Genomic DNA, 21701 nt, shown 5'->3' with positions numbered 1-21701 from the left:
GAAAGTAACGCAAAAGTAATATAACGCATTACTTTCCATAAAAAGTAACTAAGTAACGTAATTAGTTACTTTTTTAGGGAGTAACGCAATATTGTAATGCATTACTTTTAAATGTAACTTTCCCCAACACTGGTCTTACCACAGATGTAATGTGTCATTATGGCACAGGCTTATAGCATGTTGTAAGACTCTCAGGAGAAGCTCATTCAAACAAACACAGATGCTTCCATCTGATAAGCTCATATTTACCACTCTGTCCCAATTCTTCTCTCTCTCTTCTATGTGGGAAGTCCAGGTTTAGTATTGATCGGGGTGTTCCTACCCCATTCATCTAACTTTCTGCCTCTGTCCGCCCCACTACAGTTCAAGGACCCAAAAGCTTGGGGGTCCTGGGATTTTGAATAGCTCTACATGGCCTTTTTCTTGGTGAGATACTGATGATCCACTTAAGTGGTAATGTAAACAAAATATGCTTTCTGTCTCTCTCTATATATGTTTTTCTATGTGGACTATTTAACTGAAATGGAAAGCAGGAAATGTCAGCTGTTTAAAGGTCATGTAAGCAGTGTCTGAAATGGCACTTATATTTCATTTAATCATTTATCTAGTGCCTTTGTCCTCTAGATCTCCTTCTGCCCATTGTGCTTGATGTATAATAAGCCAGGAAGATTCAGATAAACCCTTTATGAGAATCTAATGGGCCTTTTCTGTTTCTCTCAAATATCCAAATGTATAATTGATGCCAAACTCAACAGCTCTGCTGTATATGGAGATAGGCTAAAGGAAGGTTTTCACAAAATAATTAAATGAGAATTCAACCCAGCTAGAAATAGTGTTTCTCAACCTTTTGTCTTTTGTCTTCAATAAAGCTCTAGTACGCTTTCATAAGACAAAAAGTGTTTCTTTATATTCATATTGACCTGTGTATCATTTAGCATTAAAATTAAAATTAATATTATTATAATAACCAATATTAAAGCACTGAACTGAAGCAGTTAAAACAAATGGATTTTAAAATATGCTAAAATAGAAAAGTTACTATAAATTATAATTTTTATAACAATATTATTGTTTTACTATATTTGTTAGTTATTATAAATGTTTATTAAATAAACACAGCCTTAATAAGCATGAGATATAGTATTTCTTCCAAAAAACATAAAAAATACCCTAAACTTTTGAGCAGTACATATCTTAAAGTGTCACTAAAACATTTTTTTAAGAAACTGAATGTGTTATACTGTTAATGACAACAACAATAACAACAATAATAATAACAATAATAATAATAATAATAATAATAATAAAGGCCTTTGGATATCCGTCATATTTTAATTTTAAAGTCATTTTTTTAAGTATAAAAACACAAAATCTAAATCTTCCATTGTGCTAGAATACAAAAGTTTCTTGGTACAGACACACCAGAAATGGCTGTCCATGCTGAGCTGTCATGTCTGCCCCAAAAACAATGGTTCTTCAACAAAGGATGAACAACAAGTTGACAAACCATCTCTCTCAGCTATTACTGCCTGTTGTCTCCCTTGTGTTTTTGCTTATCTTTCGCTTTTGTTTGTTCCTTATCCTCTGCCATTCCAAACACACTTTCTGTATAGTTGCATCCGCCTCAGGAAGGTTTAGTTGCATGCAGCTTCTAAACACAGTTACAGTCATATCAGTAATAACGACATGGCTGAATTCCCAAACCGTAATTTGACATTATTTATCTTTTTTTTTTTTTTGGAAGCAGAAGGATGTTGTGTTGTTTTGCTTCAGAAGAGCTATGATTTATTGCAAAGCTGAAAACTGGGCTAGATAAGAAGAGGGGGGTTTTATACAAATGTGTTTGGGGACACACTGACCCACAGTCATAGGCGGAGGGTGAACCAACTCCAGGGTAAGGCTAAAAGCAGCCAAATGTATTAAACATCCTAAACCTGTCTTTTTAGGCAAGAACCAGACATGGGTGTCATGTAGGCTAATAAAATATGTTTAATGGGACTGAAATTGTATTTAACGTGATTACAGTTTAATAAAAACATATTTTATTTCCTTGGCTATTCAAACAGCGAATAAATTATAGGTATATAGAAAGTGACATTATCATTAACTTTGATCTATCGCCAGTTTAAGCACTCTCAAAAAAACAAAACAATCGTTATAATCACAGAAGCTGTATACACTGTGAAATGAATCTCTTACTTAGACTATTGTATGCGCACGCACTCAAAACTGATGAGTTTCAGCGACGACTCATCTAAATGCCTCTGATTGGCCATTGCATTCCTAAGCTCAACAGAATTGTGTGTGATTGGTTAAAATGCGCAACACTTTAAAAAACGCCTAAAATGAAATACGGTGCAACATGAGCAGATCTTAATTTAATGCCACAATCGACACTGTCTATTCATATTCACTTTGTTAGCAACAGACGTAATAGATTTCATTTGTTTGTGCAGGGGCATTTTTGTCCAATTTAGTGGCATTTTTGCCCCAAGTCCCTGTGGCCAGGGGAAGGCTAAGCTCGCTCCGCCTATGCCCACAGTCCCTCGAATCCCTTGTGTGTTGCTGATTAGTGATGGCTGAGCAGTAGGAGTGTGCTTTCATACTTCCTGCCTCTCAGAAGACCAAACAGGGAATTTGTACTATGAGTTTTATTAAAAAACATCTTCTGCTCAAAGAGGATATGGCAAAAACGACAAATTCATGTTTGATAGGATAATCCCAAGGTACTCCATCTTGGGTGAGACATGCATCAGTTCTCCTTTGAAAGTCGGAGGCGAGGCGTCTGCTACACTCCTCAGACAGCATGAATCCCATGAGTACCTCAAAAAGACCGTGTTACACTCTTTATCAGATGAAAGCTTTTGCTCAACAAAGTAAAATTCATCTTAAAACTTTTAAAAAGATTTTTTCATACAAAAACAAGAAAAAAAAGGTGTCAGCTGTTATCACAGTCAACAAATTGGTCAACAAAACTCATTCTGTTAGATCTATACTTTTACCCCATTAGTCAAGTTTATCATTCTGACTGAATATTTTCTTTCAGACTTTCTCTTTTTCTCTGGCAGGGTTTGTGTGCAACAATTTGAATAGAATGCCTTAGCAAAGAGGATGCAGTTCAAATTTGTATGCGAATAGAATTTAAGTGAATTAAAATTCAAATATGTTTTTGTAGTGTAACTGTAATTTTCAAGACAAACTTTGAATATTGGCTTGAGAAAGCCATGTTTGAAAGTGTGGTAACACTTAAGTATAGGGACCAATTCTCACTATTAACTAGTTTCTTATTTGCATGCCTATTATTACCATATTGGCTGTTTATTAGTACTTATAAAGCACATATTCTGCATGACCATATTCTACATCCCTAATCCTACCCAATACCTAAACTCAACAACTACCTTACTAATTATTAATAAGCAGCAAATTAGGAGTTCATTGAGGCAAAAGTCATAGTTAATAGTTTGTTAATGGCAAGAATTGGACCTTAAAATAAAGTGTGACTGAAAGTGTTCAAACAAAATTAAAAAGCCTTTGAAATTCGATAGATAGCTAATGTTATTGGAAAATTGCAACTAAAATTAGACAGGTAAAGTTTCCCAAAATAAAATTTGATCGCATTTCTAGTGTGTTTGTAGTTGGCTTCCTCTTTCAGTTTCATAGATAGATAGATAGATAGATAGATAGCATTGCTGTCAAAATTAACACGCTAATGCATGTGATTATTTTTTCAGTTTAAGGCATTAAAAATTTAATGTAATTAACTCAGGGGCGGATCTAGGGTTGGCCACCCCACTCACAACTCCTGCTGCGGCCTCTTTTTTCTTGACAAGAATTACATTTATTTAGTTGTCGAACGTCTTTACGACAACATCAAATGGGAGACGCGCACTCCAACTTTGCCTCAGTGCCAGGCGCTAGTCAAACAAATACGGAAAAGGTAGAGGTGATGAGGGAGCTTCAATAGAACAACAGTGAACTGCAGTCAGATGAGATCTTGTCAGGCCATATGTAAGTAAAAACGAATTTTCCTGTCCTGTGAGCCATTATACTGAGCTTGTAGCACATGCTCTTCGATTGCACGAATGGCAGCAGCACGCTGTAGCCTATATCATTTCATACTGAAGCGCAAAAGAAACTACGAGCATGCAATGTTGTAGTTATTTCATCAGTTAAGTCATGAAGTTACCGAAAGGGTAATAAAGCTGCCTTAAAACTGTGCATGCATGTAAGTATTTGTTAGATATGAGTCACATTTAAGAACATGTCTCTAAAATGCAGTGGTTTTCCAAACTGTCCTGGAGCACCCCAACACTGTCTCCCTCATCTAACACACCCGATTCAACTCGTTAGCTCATTAGTAGACTTTAAGACCTGAAGTGGGTCAGAAATGGTAAAGAGTTGTGAGAAAATACGATGTGTGTCAGATCTGCATCGAGTTCATCAGCAGCAGCTCTTAAACCAACCAAAAGAGCCAGTTCTGCAGTTGTGAATTTTACACAAGCCTCTTCCCTGGTAACGAATTCTAGCAGTGAGAGCCTTGGTTTGAATTCAGATTTGGGCTAGGACATTCACTCAGGGAAGGAACAATGGGTCCTGCTACAATAATGTGATATAGTGATGGCTGGACTGTGTATATTTATTTCCCAGGCCTCTTTGTCATCGCCGGATGCTGCTGACCTTGTGTACAAATCAGTATCAGTGAGCACAGTCTTTATTTCCAAGCTTGAGAGAAAAGTGTGCTCACTGGTCACCTTTGTAACCTTGGTCCAAATGAACGTCACAGCTTTCGTTGAACTCTTTCACACTTTAAAATGAGAGTATCTGGGTTATGCGCACTGTAGTTAAAACACTGTGCAAAAAATAATATAGTGACACTGTATGTGAATACCTCACCAGATTGATGAACTGTGCTAGCTAAGTCAGCAAGGAATCTCACGGTTATATTTGATGACCAGCTCAGTTTCACACAACACATCTCAGCAAACTATTGACAGCCCAGTAGCTGCATACACACAGAAAATCCAAGCCCACCTAGCAAGCACTGACTACCAGTACATATGGCAGAGGGTAAAGCAGTGTTAGACCCTCCAGGAAAGCAGATTTTGGATGTCTCTCTTATCTAACACACCAGATTTAACACATCAGCTCATTAGCAGTGTGTTCCATGACCTGAATTGGGTGCGTCAGATTAGTGAGACATCTAAAATGTGAAAAAATAGTTGGCTCATGTAAAATGAGTGCTATAAAATTGAGCATGCGTCATCTGTCAACTGAACGAAAGTGCAGTCGGTATGTGATTATTTTAATATGGCTGTCAATTACTGCTATGTCACCTAATTAATATTCATAAGCCAGGCTGACAAGCAATGGAATGTGTCCTCTACTTTTCAATCATTCCTATGATCCCTGACAGCTGTGAACCCTCCAGGGTTGCCCACCATTCGGAATTTTCAAAATTTTAAATGACGGATGGATGGAATGCATTTATTAGAACTGTATTCAGTAAACTCGTCTTCCTGTCATTCCAATTCAGCTTCCCCTGGGGTTTGGCCATTTCAAATTCCAATTCGCAAACTGAAAAGGAGCCACATCTTCAATTCTGAATTTTGTACCTTCCTAACCTGATGTAAAGCCACTTCTCTGCCAACAACACTGCAGCCAAGAATACAACTTCTCCAAATGATGATCAGGTGCTGTCTGTGGCTGAGATTAGCAGACATTGCAAAAAGTCACCCTAAGAAAATGTATTGGCCCAGATGGAATCCCTGGCAGGGTGCTGAGAGAATACCTTAGTAAGCTGTTTGATGTCCTCTCAGATATCTTCAACACCTCACAAACACTGGCTGCTGTGCTTACATTTCAAAACCACAATCATCTTTCTGCCAGAGAAGTCAACGTTAACATCCCTTAATGACGACTGTTGCCGTGAACTCACACTTGTTATAATGAAGTGTTTTAAACCGCTGGTCATGACCCACATTAAGGCCTCCATCCCATCCACACTAGTTTGCTTACAGTCAGAACCGTTCTACTGTGCATACCATAACATCTGCCTCCCACTTGGTTATTTCCCAACTGCACAATAAAAACACTCATTTTAGAACACTCGTTGACATCAGTTCAGTTTTCAACATTATCATACCACTGACACTATTTGGCAGTTCGAACTCTCTGTACAGCGAAAAAGCACCAAACCATGAGAGTTTACAGAGTGCCTGTGGATGGCAGAGAAAAACAGACAAAAGAGATGAGCTTTAACTTGAAATGGAGATGAGAGCAATGAAATTATTGTTTTGATATTCATATATAAATTCCACATTATTATATTCCACATTATACACACAAAGTTCTCCAAATTTAAATATATGAATGTAGGCATAATGTGCATAAAATGTTTCAAATCTCTGTTTACACTGAAAAGCACACTCAAATAACAGGTTAATGAAATTATTTATTTATGAGTGCTGAGTTTTGAGTTATATGCTTATGAGTGTTGCCACTGATATTGCAGATTGTGCTATTGTGTTCCTATATACCAGAATGATGAACACTTAATGTGATAAACGGAGTTTATAGAGTTAAAGTTTATTATTACCTATTAAAAGGAGTATTCAGATGGCGTACTACAGTGCTTTTCAGCAACTGTGCAGAGTGATCACATAATCATACATTTTTAAGGGAGGTGACAGCTTAATAGCAGATTTTAGGGCAGATGAGATGACAGAAGCCTGTCTAAATAGGGTTTAGCAAATGCCTTGTCCTTACAATTGCAAAGACATGGCAAAGGCTCAGAATAATAGACATGAGTACCCAGATCTATGGGTTTTTATCATTTTGACCTGCAGTATAACTGCTGTGAAACTCCTACATCACCTGATAACCTCTAGATTCTTCACACACACACACACGCATGCACGCACGCACACACACACACACACACACACACACACACACACACACACACACACACACTTATTTACCTCTCAGGGGTTATATTTCCAGAACCACCTCCTAGGCTATCTTTAATCCTTCCATAAGGTGATTGAACAATACTGCCGTTTCTTCATTTGCATATATTTTTATGCACTGATTATTACGGCTGTTATTCCATTAAAAATGTTAAACAGATTAAGTACGATATGCCAATTAAAACATCAAATTAATCACACACACACACATAGTTCAAAGGGGTGGTTCATTGCGATTTAACTTTTTTAACGTTAGTTAGTGTTTCAATAATATCCTCTGCTTCTCAATCGGGCTCAAACTGATAAGCGATATTAACGACGCCATTGTTTACAATACAACCGGAGCACACGCTGCTGAGGTGAGGGGCGGGATGCTTAGACGTGCACTATAAGCGGTTTAGCCAATCACAACACACTGGGCTAGCTAACCAATCAGAGCCCATCGCCTATTTCTGAGGGAGGGGCTTCATAAAAGAAGGAAATGATCAGGGTGTTTCTCAGAGAAGGGACAAAGCGATGTGGAATAAAGGTAAATTATGTGAAAAATAATGCTTTTTTTTTTTTTAAACGAAGCATTAACACATGTTAGACTGCACCCCATAAACACAATCAAGCCTAGAAAAAAAACAGTGAACCACCCCTTTCAAAGAAAACAAAGCTTTTGCAATATTTCAGAGAATAATAAGTAATATGTATAAGCATATGTTGTAGTGTTCTATGGCATTGCATGTTTTAAGATGTTGCTTTAAGTTAAAGTATGATTAATTGTGCCCAGGTTCATTTGACGGCTTTACTATTTATTTAATTGAAGTTATGACATTCTACAAAGTCTTATCTTCTCTTGAGAGAATGTAGAATAGAAATCACCAAAACAACTTTGAAGCAGAAGTAACACGACATGATCAGAATGTGACAGCATATTACACTGTTGAATTACGAGAGCAGCTTTGAGAGATTTGGACTTGTTAAACCCCACTTTGCTCTTAAACTTGTGCATCTGAGTGTGAATTTCTTTAGTTTAACCTCAGTCTGAATGACATGATTATAGGCTCTGTTTAATCACAGCAGAAGTTTCTGTTCCATCCGTTTGATTTTGAACAAACTGACTGGCATTCGGTACACTACAGAAAGAAGCCGACTCTCCCTCACTGTACTATACAGACCCATGAAGTTAAATATGCATGGAAGAAAAGCCTCCAGAAAGATCAGGTGAAGTTACGCAGGGAAAATATGAATGGAAAGGAATCTTTAACTGCTTTATAATAGAGTGGACATTAAAGACTTGAGCGCATTACATTAATTGGGCAGTTCTCAGAGACCACAAACACAGACTGTGAAAAATGAAAAACTGAAGGAAAGCCAATAAAATAGCAAACACACCAGCAACTGTTGCCTTTTAGTTTATGGAGGCCTTGTAATTAATCAGTGTTCACGAGGGTGAGGATAATTTTTATGCAGCCAAAATGTCACAGTTACTTTGAGGCACTGAATTTAATTCAGCTGAGATTCAGCCAGGGCGCTCACGCAGTATAAATACAAATCTAGCCCTGGGCGACTTCAAAATTATGTTAATAAAATGTGAAATATGGCTGTGATAGTTCCTCCCGGTTTTGACAAGGAGGTATTTTTCTTTGGCAAAGATTGGTTTTATGGGGTTTATGGATTGAATTCTAAAACTCCATCATAACTCAGTGCTCATTACTTCGCTAATGAATACAAGCTTTTTGAACTGTTGTATGTGTATAGGAGTGTAAGTGAAATGTCAGCATTTCTCAGGGCTCCAGACTAAATATATGCCTATAATACAAGCTATATGCCTCCTAAAATGAAACATTTTGGAGTCAAAAGACTTTCTAAGTTGCTAAATTACATAATCACTCAATAAAGATCAGATTTTAGAAAAGCTTCAGTTCATTAAGTGCATAGTTTTCTAATTTAGCTTCTAACAGTTATTAACGAAGTGACATTTTAGTATAGAATGTGATGCTTTAAGTATTTATCTATAATTATTTGTCAAATATTTGAATGGTTTTTATAAATTATTACCAATATGCATCTTCAGTTTCTGTAGTCATATGAACGATTACTCTTACGAAACGTATGTACACATTACAATAACGTAAAAATTACTCAGTTGTGAACTCAATCATGGCTTGGAATAATTCACTGACTGACTTTTTGACTGACTCATTATAAAGAACTGGTTCAGAAGAATCATTCATTTGTGAATCAGACAACACAACGTGGTGTGTTTGGTGCTCATTTAAAGGTTGTCCTAACTGAAAAATGACTCAGGGTTCAGTGAGGGAGTCAGTTATGAACTCATTAACAGCACTGAATGATTCACTGCCTGAGTGAGTCTTATTCAAACCAGTTTCTCATGAGCAACTTCAGTGGTGTTTCACTAGTCTTTTTCACTGACTTGTTATAAGAGTCATCCATTTGCCAGTTTGACAGCACGGCTCGTACTGTGGTTGGTGAACATTTCAAAATAGACCCAATTGAAAAGTGACTCAGGGTTCAGTGAGGGAGTCAATTGTGAACTCATTAACGGCTCCGAATGATTCACTGACTGTATGAGTCTGATTCTCGTGAGCGATTTCAATGGTGCTTCACAAATCTTTTTGACTCATTATAAAGAACCAGATTGCAAGAGTCATCCATTTGCCAATCGGACAGCAGAGCTTGTGGTGTATTTGGTGATGCTTGCAGAAAACACAAGCGTTCATTGTTGCAACCTAATTAGATCGTATTTGACAAATCATTATATGAATACACTCAAAATTTTCCTCACGGTGTAGATTTTCAATTATTGTCATAAATGTTTATTTTTTGTTGCATTTGAAAGCATTTAAAAAAAAAATTCTTCTCCGTTTTGCTGGTTCATCTGCTTTAAAGCTTGTGTATTCAAGTACCTGTTTTTACATCTGTGCACTCTCGCACAAAAGGTGATATTCAAGCTGAACAGCCAGTAAGCAATATCATTCATCAGACAGCACAGTAAATGAGCTCCCACCTCCATCCAAACTGCATTTACACACAGATACAATGTTATATTTTTTTCTGAGGAGCTCTATTCAGGACAGACTATAAATGGCTGTATAAGGACACCTATTTGTTTCATGTCAAAGACTGAAGTACTGTGAACTGAAGAGGTACACTAAGGCATCTTTTCCTAGCCATAACTCTCTACCTCGAGAGAATTTCTATGCATACATAAGAGAGTGCAGGAATTTATTTGCATTGCTTGCAACAATTGCTTTTGATGAACTGTGTACCTATACAAATTGTTGGTGCTCTTCATATGCTCTTTGTCTTGATAAATATGCTTTATGATGCACATGTTATGTTATTCTTTTTCCAGCAAATATGCTGAAATTACAAGTAGCTTATTCCTAATTGTTTTTCATGAGTACACTGAGTACGCTTTCAGAACGTAGATTTATATGGACAGCTGCAAAACTGTAAAGCAAAGCAGTCGGGTAGAAGCTGTTTTTGAAGGAGAAAATCTCTGCGTGCTATTCCTTCAGCCTCCCACACAATTAACAAAGTGATTTTCACAGCTCTCTATACAATTAATCATTCACCACAGTTCCTTGAACACAAACGCTCCACCAACCCCCACAGAGCCAAGCCGCAGAGGGTTGGATCCGAGGCCGGTTTGAGGCCTGTTTCACGCCGCGCATAGAAGCAGTGTGCAAGCCGTGCAACAGCATACAGGCTAATGATGTGATTTAACACAGAGAGAATTTCTGATGTGTTACTGATCAAATAACGGACATAAATTATAAAATGGTTGTCAGAAGCCAGTGAAAATTAACAAATTTGCAATTTAAGGTACCAGTTAATCTACATAGAATGGAACCCAAACACCGAAATGTAGCTATAAACTGCCTAAATCTATTTCTTTCATGTCAACTCTCAAGAATTTTAGCATGGTAATGGATATGACAGTGTTAATGTATTTGGTCTTGGTGGAATAGATCTGCTACGCTGCTGCTGAATTGCTGCTGCTGTTGGTTATTGCTGTAGTTGTAGAATATTGCTGCTGCAAAGCAAGTACAGGAACTGCCATAGTAGATCTATACAGGTGGAGCTGGGGAAGGTGGAGGGTTTCATAGGAACTCTGAAAGCGCACTGTGAAATGCTCTAGTGAACTATTTAAATGTAAAGCAGCAAGCTCATTGGCTGTGTATGCAACATGAGCCAATCAGTTTGTGCCAAGCAGTTTAACAATGTGAATATCATCAGTTTGCATTAACGACACATCAGCCTGCGCCATCTAGAGTTTAATGACAGAACTTGGTATTATTATTGTTATTATTATTATCATAATTTATTTTAATTTAGTTTAATTTTTTATTTATCTTAAGTCCATTGCATGTATTGAGACTATAGGCAATATTCTATATAAAAAAAATCTGCTTAATGATTTAACCTGCAAAAAAAAATATTGTGTTTCAGTGTGTCTTTTTATCTATTATTTTTTTTATCTTATTTTTTATTGTGTGAAATGTATTTTTTTAAATTAATTTTAGACAATGTTTAATTTGCCAATTTCCATGGTGTATATATTGATGCTTTGGCAATATTCAACATAAAACAATCATGCCAATAAAGTTCTCTGAAATTGAAATGACCTAAATGATTCAGCTTGAGTCAGATTCACTGAATATAAATTATTTGTGTGAATGTCACAGTATATGGTGTTTTTGTTGCTCAGTTGGTAGAGCACGCTGCTAGCAACACCAAGGTTTGATTTGAATGAATGAATGAATGATGCATTTATATAGCGCTTTACTGTGTATTGTTGTACACCCAAAGCGCTTTACAATCATGTGGGGGGGTCTCTCCTCAACCACCACCAGTGTGCAACATCCACTTGGATGATTTGGGTTTGATTCCCAGAAATCACATGCTTTAGATAAAAGCTTCTACCAAAAATGTAAAAATGAAATGTAGTTCAATCTAGTCTTTTATTTTGCTTCCCGAAAGCCTATATTGCAAATATATATATATATTGAAATGGAGGTTTATACTGCATTTTTACTATATTTTCTTCAGAGTTCTCCAAGCTTCATTTAACAAAAAATAGGCTTGGTGCCAACACTATTCACACCTACGCTTATGCTGTGCTCCTAGTATGCAGCACTTACTATACCATGTTAATATGAGCTCTGAAATAAGCTTGATAGCACGTTATTTTGGTTGTGCAGCCGTCACAATGCATCTTCGCTTCAACTTCACACAGGGCAAATCTATGACAAGAGGTCAGCGTGATGTCACAGCGTATATGGTATTTTATCAGTGTGTATGAACAGCAGTGAGGCACACAGCAACCCAGTTATGAGTTAATAAAAGGTAGGAGGCTGAGATGAAAGTGACACCCAGCACCTGTGAGTCAGAAGAGCAGAAGTGAGACAGACAGTAAAGCCAGACAAAATGGGCAAGAGTGTCTCAGAGGAGACGTTTGCATTCCAGCAGGATGGCAGGTTCAAACGCAGGTACAGAAGCAGTGCTGCTGGCCCTAACGTGCCCTTCAGAGCTTTCCAAGCTTACAGAGATGAGAGGAGAACTCTCTGGCCAAGACCCACATCCCAAGCCGACTATCTACTGGCCATGTGGGGGAGCTTAGGAAGATAGATGGATTTGGAAGGAGTTCAGAGGGATTTGATGGTTGTCACTGAGGTGGCTGTGCCGCTTGGCCTGTAACACTGTTGACATCTTCATGACAGTGCAAAAGTTTCAGCTGCTTGGCAGGTGCAGGACGCCAGCAAGAAAGGGGATGTGGTAGAGAGAGAGAGAGGTATTGAGATTCGGCTTCCTCTGCCAATACCGCCAAGCATTTTCCTCTGGGATCTAGTGTTTTATTACCCCTTAAATGGCTACTGACTGCTCTGTATTTGAAGCGTGACAAGAGTGTTTGCTTAAAACGTGTGACTGGAGAAGCAATTGTCCTATGCCTGTCGATACCAAAAAGAGTTTTGAATAATTAGTAACGTTGAGATCCAGAGAAATAAGAGGATGATTAGAGAACCCAGCATGAAAAGCGGAGCATAAACAATGTTGCCTGTTGTTCTGCTGGTACAGTCCTGTTGGTACAGAATTACTGCAACCCTATGATCATCGTGAAAAGAATAGAAAGGAAAAAGAAGAAGAAGAAGAGAAGAACAGAAAAGAAAATTAAGGAAGAACAGAAGAGAATGAGAAAGAACAGTGCAGTATAGAAAAGTAAGGAATAAGGGGAAACTTAAAAAAAGGAAAAGAAAAGGAAAAATCCAGCAGAAAAAAGACTCTGCTTAAACCAGTTTCTTAAACCAAGGCTGGGAGACCAGATAAGTCTAGCAAACCAGCTTAGATTAGTTTAAGATTTCAACAAAGAAGAAAAGTAAATACAAGGAAAGGAAAGGAAAGGAAAGGAAAGGAAAGGAAAGGAAAGGAAAGGAAAACACGAAAATGAGTGAGAAGGATTGAAAAGACAAAAAGAAAATGAGAAACAAGGAAAATGGAAAAATGTAAGAGAGGGAAAGAAATTAAAAAGAAAACAAAAGGCAAATACAGAGGAAAGGGAAATGGTGAAGAAAAAAGAAAACAAAAGTGACTAGATGTATCATTTCATTTCATCAAATGACAGAGCTGAAAGAATCCAGTAAACAAATGTTTAGGTTGAAGACAATTAAGACAATGAGTCAAGCAGACAGATTGACTTCTATAATTTACAATTAAATATTAAACTATAACTTGTTTTCACAGAGTCAAATCGTCTATCCAGCGACAATAAACCAGCACAGAAAGATTAAAGGAAGAAGATGGCAGAGCATCACAACATGGCCGTCTACACCCATGCTAATGTATTGATGGCCTCTATCACTCTCATTGTCAAGCCAAATAGTCAATGAGCAGGCCTGAACACACAGTTCCTTTTCCACATACATGTTGGCTAAAACCCACAGCTGAAGCCATTTAAATGAAAGCGGAAACCTTTTGTTGCCCAGGTGAAGCAACATTTGCCCTGTTCCTAACATCAGCTTTGATGAAATGCCACAGACCTGGGCTCATGTGCACATGTGGGCTGATTTTGCCAGTGGGTACACAGAGCCTAAACACTGTTCCTCAGTCAGCAGGGAGTGGGATTGGGCACTAATTTACGGCAGTTGCCTGGGAGCCCTGGGATATCTCCAGCTGGACTTTTGGCAGTTTATTGAGTGATTACATGATCTGGTGACTCAGTGGACTGATTCACAGTCCGCTTCTGTCAGTGTTGAATTCATAAATTGGCTCCTCTGGGACAAAGAAGACCCTGTTTTTTGTGCAAAACAGCACACAAACTCATATTGCATGTCCTTATCTTTAGCGCAATGCCGAGGCGGGCCACACCTAATGGGAAACACAGAACGGAGGGTGCAGCAAACCTGAGAGCCCCTGTCTATTTCCAACACCCTTCATCTAAGCCTGACACCAATTTCCTTGGCAACCACATCGATGGTACAGGGGCTGTGGGGGTCGTGAAGTTCTGAGACAGAAGAAATGGGAACTACTTATGCAGGTCCTGACACTACTGGCTGGCTTTGTCTAAAAATACTGCTCCTCACCTCACCCCAATATTCTCCCTCACTTCCCTGCCTAATTGAAAACGAAATTTATGCAAACCAGTTTTATTTCATTTTAATGCCCAGCACCGTTCTCTTGTTACTTTTTATATGAGTTCAAAGAAACCATATAAAGCTTACATTTAAAACCACTCATATAGAATGTAACTACTTTGCAAATGCAATGAGGCAAGGGCAGCTTTTCTACAGCTTCACACAAAGTCACAGATTCCAACTTTTCCTTTTTTATTTAGTTACATGAAGGTTACCTTTTATTTTTAGTGCTTTTCAAATTTGTGCGGTTTTATTATTTTACCCTTGTTCCAGACCCAGCCTTTCAGTCTTAAAGTATGAAAAAATATGAATTTATACATGTTTCAAGGAATGATAATATTAACAAAGAGCAATATTGTATATTATAGCAATATTTATTGTGTGAAAATAATTTATATAATTTTTTATTACAATGAAAATGTATTTTAATTTAAGATACAAATTGACTGTCCCTCGTTTTAGGAAGTCTCTTATGCTCACCAAGACTGCATTTATTTAATCGAAAATACAGTAATACATGGTGAAATTGAAATTTGAAAACAACTATTCTTTATTTTAATATATTTTAAAATGTAATTTATTCATGTGATGGCAAAGCTGAATTAGCATCCATCCCTCCAGTTTTAGAAATCATTCTGATATGCTGATTTGATGCTCAAGAAACATTATTATTATAATTTAGTGCTGGGCAACGATTAATTGTGATTAATCACATCCAAAAATAAAAGATTTTGTTTATATAATATGTGTGTGCACTGTGCATATTTATTATGAACAGTATATATAAAGACACACATACAGTATATATTTTGAAAATATTTACATGTATATATTTATATTCATATAATTTATATCATATATACATATATTTAATATATAAACAACATTTTTCATAAATATAAATGCATGTGTGTGTATTTATATATAGGCTACATAATGAGTACACACACATATATTATGTACACAAAACTTTTATTCTGGATGCGATTAATCACGATTAATTGTTGCCCAGCACTATTATTATTATTATTATTATTATTATTATCACTGCTTAATTTTTTTGTGGAAAGTGTTGTGGAATCTTCCTAGAAATCTTTGATGGATAGAAAGTTAAGTACACATACATAATTAATATTCATTATATTTCCTGACCAAAAGTGTTAACGTCATTTTCACAGATTTCACATGCATTCTTGTCATTTTATGTAGTTTAAAATGGTTAAAATCTTTATATCTGTGAAAATAAATGTGCCACTTCCTGAATATTAAGTGTTGAATAGCAAACTGCTATTAAACATTGTGTAACAAAGTTCGTAGTCACGGGAAGGAGGCGGGAACCGGCGAACATTCAAAGAAACTTTAATAATAAAATAAACCCAAAATAGCGTGACAGCCCCTCGCGGACGACTGTCGCGCACAAACAGAACCAAAACACAAAATAAAGTCCAGGCCTGGTCCTCTCTCGACTTTCACTGTCGTCACTCCTCCTTTTTATCCTTCCGGAGCTCCTCCGTGAGACTCGATATCGGTGAGTGGTGCAGGTGTCGCTCATTATCAATTACTCCACCGGCCTCGCTCCGTTCCCACGGCTCTCGGCCCCGCCCCCACTCGTCACACATTGCTTGAAGATGAATAACACAGTGGCAGAAGAGATACAGTCTAGAGAGAATGCCCTTCATTTCTTTCTTTGAAGAATAATGTATGATGTTGTTTCCATGTGTAGCTCTCTGTGTCCCACAAACCCTGTCCTGGGATTATAGTGAACATACACAATCCTACGCAACATTGAATGAATGATATATGCATTTTTGGATTTGATATATTCACCTCTAAGTCTGTGGATACTCCTTTTCTGAAAAGCTTAATCCACTGGGGTGCCAAAATGTCCAATGTGATTAAAACAGCAAAAATTCTGACCTTGCAATTGATAACAGTCATGCTTGTTCTGAACAGAACTGTTGAAAAGCCTAAAGGTGCATTGATTCTTCCTGCATTACTCCATATATTGAGTTCTGTCTCTGTAGAACATAAGTATGAGGGTATTGCTGGATAATTTGGGCTCACCAATTTGTCTCCTGGCACCCACAGTGCACTGCAACTGACAGATATGGCACAATGAACAAGGACGTGTTGTTATTATTGTTGTTTAATAGCATGGCGGGCTTAGATTATTTTGAAGCAGTGTTCCGAAAAGAAAATTAGGTAAATGGAAGTTGGAGAACTGTAGCTGCTCAGGCTTGTTTAAACTAGATCACGACGCATAAAAAGACTTTAGAAATATGCTAAAACCTCGTCCATAAGGAATGTCTATAATGAAGTCTCTGCGAATAAGGCTGCAGCTTCTTCATGGAGCATTATCATTCTTTATTTGAGCAGTCTGGATACTTTGAGCTGTACGGTGAAGACAGATATAGTGCTTAAGTCTTTAAAAGAGCAGCTGCACCACATGAAAGGACAGGTATGTTGGTTTAGATGACAGTAAATGGTATTCATGTAGTTATCTGTATTCATCTGTATTTCTTTAAAACTATTCTTTTTATCTCTGCCTTTATAGCTGAAGTGTGTCATTTATGTGCCATTAGTGCCACCAAAGGCAAAAAAGCAAGGAAATGGCAAAAATTATCAACTCAGATGTTTTTTTTTCTACTTTTTCTGCTGTCTGTCTTTTGTTGGACAAGCAGATAGACCTGTTCCAAACTCACGAGATTTGTTGAGCCAGTGTTGCTGTTTCCGGTTGGATAGTATACTCAACAAACAACAACAACAACATAATAATAATATTAATAATAACAATAATAATAATAACAACAACAATAATACTAATAATAATGTTATTATTAAAGAAAAATTATATTAATTTAATGCATATATTGTACAATTATTATTATTAAGAATAATATTTTTTATAGTACATTTTTTTTTATTTTGAAATATATTTAAAATTATTGTAAAGTGTTACCATATTTAATTTACTGGGGTAGTGTGTGTGTGTATGTGTATATATATATTATTTTATTTTATTTTTTTCACCCCCGGATCTTAATGCATGGTTTTTCCTTCTGGAGCATCAGTGAGCGTTTAAACCTTGTGTAATAGTTGCATATGAGTCCCTCAGTTGTCCTCAGTGTGAAAAGATGGATCTCAAAATCATAGTCACTTTTGGAAAAGGTTCAAACATGCATAAGATGCTGGAAAACCAAAGAATGTGCAGGAGCTGGGGGATTTTTCTGAAGAACAGCAGGCAGTTGAACTGCTCAGGACCAATGCAGGACTCATGAACAACTATCACAAAACAGAAAAACAGTCGTGGATCATCCAGGAAACGACACACAGTATTAAGATTCAAGGGTATGTAAACTTTTGAACGGGGTCATTTTTATAAATGCAGTCATCATTTTTTCTTGTGGAGTAAAAATAAACATCTGTTATGTTAAATAGCTTATTCAGGTCAGTACTAAAAAAAAATAACATGCAATTTTCATGAGCTCTTATTTTGTTAAAATGATTAACATATTTGCATATTCTGCAAGGGGTATGTAAACATATGAGCACAACTGTATATATATATATATATATATATATATATATGTGTGTGTGTGTGTGTGTGTGTGTGTGTGTGTCATTTTCCCAATAAAATACATTTAAAATATTAAAAAATGTTTGTTGTAAGTTCATGATACTTAATGCATTAAATAATGCAAACTGGACCTTTCTGTAATGTGTTACCATAAATACAGTATTTGATAAGAATATGATACGATGCATGCAATGCAAATTTGATTGAAAACTGAGTTTTTTGGAGGCTGGGCTCTAGCACTGCAATGATGTTAGCCAGTATAAAATTTTAATTTTCTCTCTAGAACATCACCCCCCGGGAAGTCCACTGAGATTTAATTCTTCCTCTTCAAAAGGATTTTAATGATATAAATGTGACCTCATTTTTATCCTCCATTTCACCGTTTCTTTTGCAACATAATTGATTCTTCAGTCCGAAGGTCTCTCTACCATAAAGGTGTGCACTGAAAATTATGGTCAGATTTGAAAAGCAGTGACCTTTGAAGTGCCTCACGATAGTCAGCTCTTCACGATTCTAGCCCATGAGTTGCTCCTTCATTCTGGTGATATAAGAATGAGGGCGATCACTAGAGACTGACAATAAGTGTGTATATGATCCAACATGTCTGCCTGAATATGTGATTTCACTCAATTTCAAGCTTGACTGCCCCTGCACGACTCACGTGTTTCTTTAAAATATTCCCGGAAAACATTTATCTAATCCCTTTCAGGGCTTCTTGGCTCTGTAGGCAGGAAAGTGTCAACTTTGCACATGCAAGCATTGTATTTGTACTGCTAATACTGTCAGTTAAATAAAAAATACCTAATTAAAATAAAAGCCTTTATTGGGCTTTCCTTTCCTTCAATAGTTTTTTGTTTTGTTTTTGAGTTTCCAGTTCACTTTTCTCACATTTAACTCTGCCAGCTTTAATTTGAATAATGAAACTTCAAAGTCTTCTTGCTTTTTAAACCACCGTGTGCCTGTGCACTGAACGGCTGCCATTCTGCTCTGAAATGGTTTGTGCCTTATCTCAATAGACAGATGTCTTCTCATCTTCAGTATGGTGATTTCAACATCTTGTGGGTCTAACAATTTGACTGGCTCAGTGACCAGCAACAGGCTGGAGGTTGTAAAGTTTGGGGTAAAATGTATTTCTAAACCGGTTTAACTTGCAAAAATAGGGCTACTACAAAAAAACAAAACAAAAAAAAAAAACAATCCTGTCCTTCCTGTCCTGAAGGCAGGATTAACAATTGGTATTTGGACACGTGTCCGGGGGCACCGTGTCTAGAAGGGGGCAGCACCACACCCAGGGGGGCACCGTGTAAAATAGCAAGAAAAGCAGCACAATGGAAGTAGTACACTAATCCAATTCATGAGAATGCTAATTTCATAGGCAAATAATGATGAGAGAAAAACACTAGGCAACAAGCCTAAATATTTTGAAAAATATAAAACATTTACAAACAAGAAAAAACTTTTTTTTCTCTTTGTCTATTATGTGATACACTTAAATGTCAGGAAAATATCAGAAATCTTAACAGTAAAATGGAGAGAAAAAGAGGCAACACTTAATAAAAACATTTTTGGTGGGTTCAAACATCTACTATTTTTGACACATTTAAATGTTTTAAATATCAGCAAAATGGAGCGATAAAGAGGCAACAATTAAATACAATAAAAACTTTTTTGGGGCGTTTAAACATCTACTATGTGTCACTTAAATGTCTTAAGTATTAGCAATATCACTGGTAAAATGGAGAGAAAAAGAGCCAACACTTTTAAACAAGAAAACATTTTGGGGGGACTTCAAGATCCAATAATAACACACTTGATTTCTTTTGAAACTAAAACATTTTTTTTTTTAAAGAAACAATATTCTGTTATTCTCCAAGCCTGCTGATGAATAACACAAAGTGTGTGAAAACTGGATTTGATGCAGTAAAAAAGGACGAGTTGATAATGAATAGATGAATAAGCAAATAGAACGCACGAATAACTTCTTATTTCAACTCAGAGGCAAAGCTGAATGTTCACAGAATACAAAAAAGTTGTGCCTTTGCTGTCTGCTTTGAGGATTTGACTGAGAACAATAAATCTGTTTTTTTAAGGAAACCTAGTGTTCATTATTTTTAATACTGTATTTATACAATATGCACTTTTTTCAAAATACATTGTGCATGCTTTTGTGCTCTTAGATATAGAGTTGAATTGTTTTGTCCCAGATCTGGATATGGACAGTAAAAGGTCAAAGCATTTTTTGTGCATTTTGTTTGGTCAGTTCTGTCTCGCTCCAGTGCACAAAGCCAATACACATTGAGGTCAAGTGAATATCGAGTGTAACACAGGGAAATGTTGTTTTGTTCTGTCCTTCGGATTTCAGCATATAAATCATTTGCGCAAAACAAATATGCCACCAGAGCAAACCGATGTCCAATGGAGAGAACTTCACCTCACAACAAGATATGTCAGAGGGTTAGATTTAAACTTTGTGAAGAAGATTGTGATGCCTCTCACAAAATGGCTTTGATATTGCACCTGTACTGAGTGAAGCTCATAGGCTGCATCTGGTAGACTGATTCACCTGCAAGTCATTCTTTTGAAACCAGATAAGTATAGACTGGATTAGAAACACTTGAAACAAGCCTTTAAAGATATACTAGCCCATTTTCGATGCATTGCTAAAAATATTACAATGTAATTGTACAGTAGTACTGAGGAACAGACATTCAAAAGATCTGACTCAAAAGATTGATTCATTCATTTATGACTCTGAAGAATCAGGATAATTATTTCAAGAACTATCACAAAAGTGCTAAGGAGAGCTAGGGTACATAAAAAAGTGGATATTATTCATAAATTCACCTTGTATGTTCCACGTTAATACGGTTTTGGAACAGCATATAGGGTGAGTAAAAACTGACAAAATTGTTTGTTTTTGGGTGAGCTCTCCCTTGAAATGACAACGAAAGAGCCTATTCAAGACAGCCTGATTAGAACAAAGACCTGTTGCCAATTCTAGTGTCCTTTCCTTCATAACAGCTCTTCCACTGTACCACACACACACTGCCGGCCCAGAAAAGCCTCATTGTACTCTCTTGCTGGGCTGGTGGATTAATGTAATTTGAAATATGAAGTCAGACTGCACAGACCGTGGCTAGATTTTATAAACACTAATCAGTCTGGAGATGTTTTCTCCAAGGATGTGTGTTCCATAGGCCAGCACACATTAACACCGCTTAAAAACATGCACAACCCATTTCGGCTTCATGGCAGTTGGGAGAAGGAGACGTGTCTTGCTTGTTTATGAGATAAAAACCTGACAGAAAAAAAACTGTGAATGGTAGGATGACACTGGTGATGTGCAAAGGGGAAAATATTGGAAGTACTGGGCTGAATTAATAACCCACTGTGTGTTGGTTGAATTCTTGAGCAATTTTACTAGAAACTCTGCATAATACATTTATTTTTTATTTTAGAGAATTTAATTTTTCCAAAAATCCAGCCTAAAGAGATAGTTCACGCCCGCCC

General features: G+C 36.8%; 2 protein-coding genes across 4 annotated transcripts in view; one reads left to right on the top strand and one right to left on the bottom strand.

The window, feature by feature from the left end:
- The window catches only part of tnr (tenascin R (restrictin, janusin)), a 138345-nt gene that overhangs the window by 108105 nt on the left and 8539 nt on the right, over positions 1 to 21701 (bottom strand). The gene's annotated exons all lie outside the window — the stretch shown is intronic.
- The window catches only part of LOC107658304 (HLA class I histocompatibility antigen, A-36 alpha chain-like), a 61835-nt gene continuing 54463 nt past the window's right edge, over positions 14330 to 21701 (top strand). The window contains exons 1-2 of the mRNA XM_016446836.1: positions 14330 to 14456; positions 16954 to 17072. Coding sequence (XP_016302322.1) covers positions 14330 to 14456; positions 16954 to 17072 — 246 coding nt within the window. The remainder of the gene's footprint in view (positions 14457 to 16953; positions 17073 to 21701) is intronic.

Source organism: Sinocyclocheilus anshuiensis, unplaced genomic scaffold, assembly GCF_001515605.1.
Source record: "Sinocyclocheilus anshuiensis isolate Anshui unplaced genomic scaffold, SAMN03320099.WGS_v1.1 scaffold375, whole genome shotgun sequence".
Classification (NCBI taxonomy): Eukaryota; Metazoa; Chordata; class Actinopteri; order Cypriniformes; family Cyprinidae; genus Sinocyclocheilus; species Sinocyclocheilus anshuiensis.
Note: the sequence above shows the minus strand (reverse complement) of the source record. Positions and strands in the feature narration are given on the sequence as shown.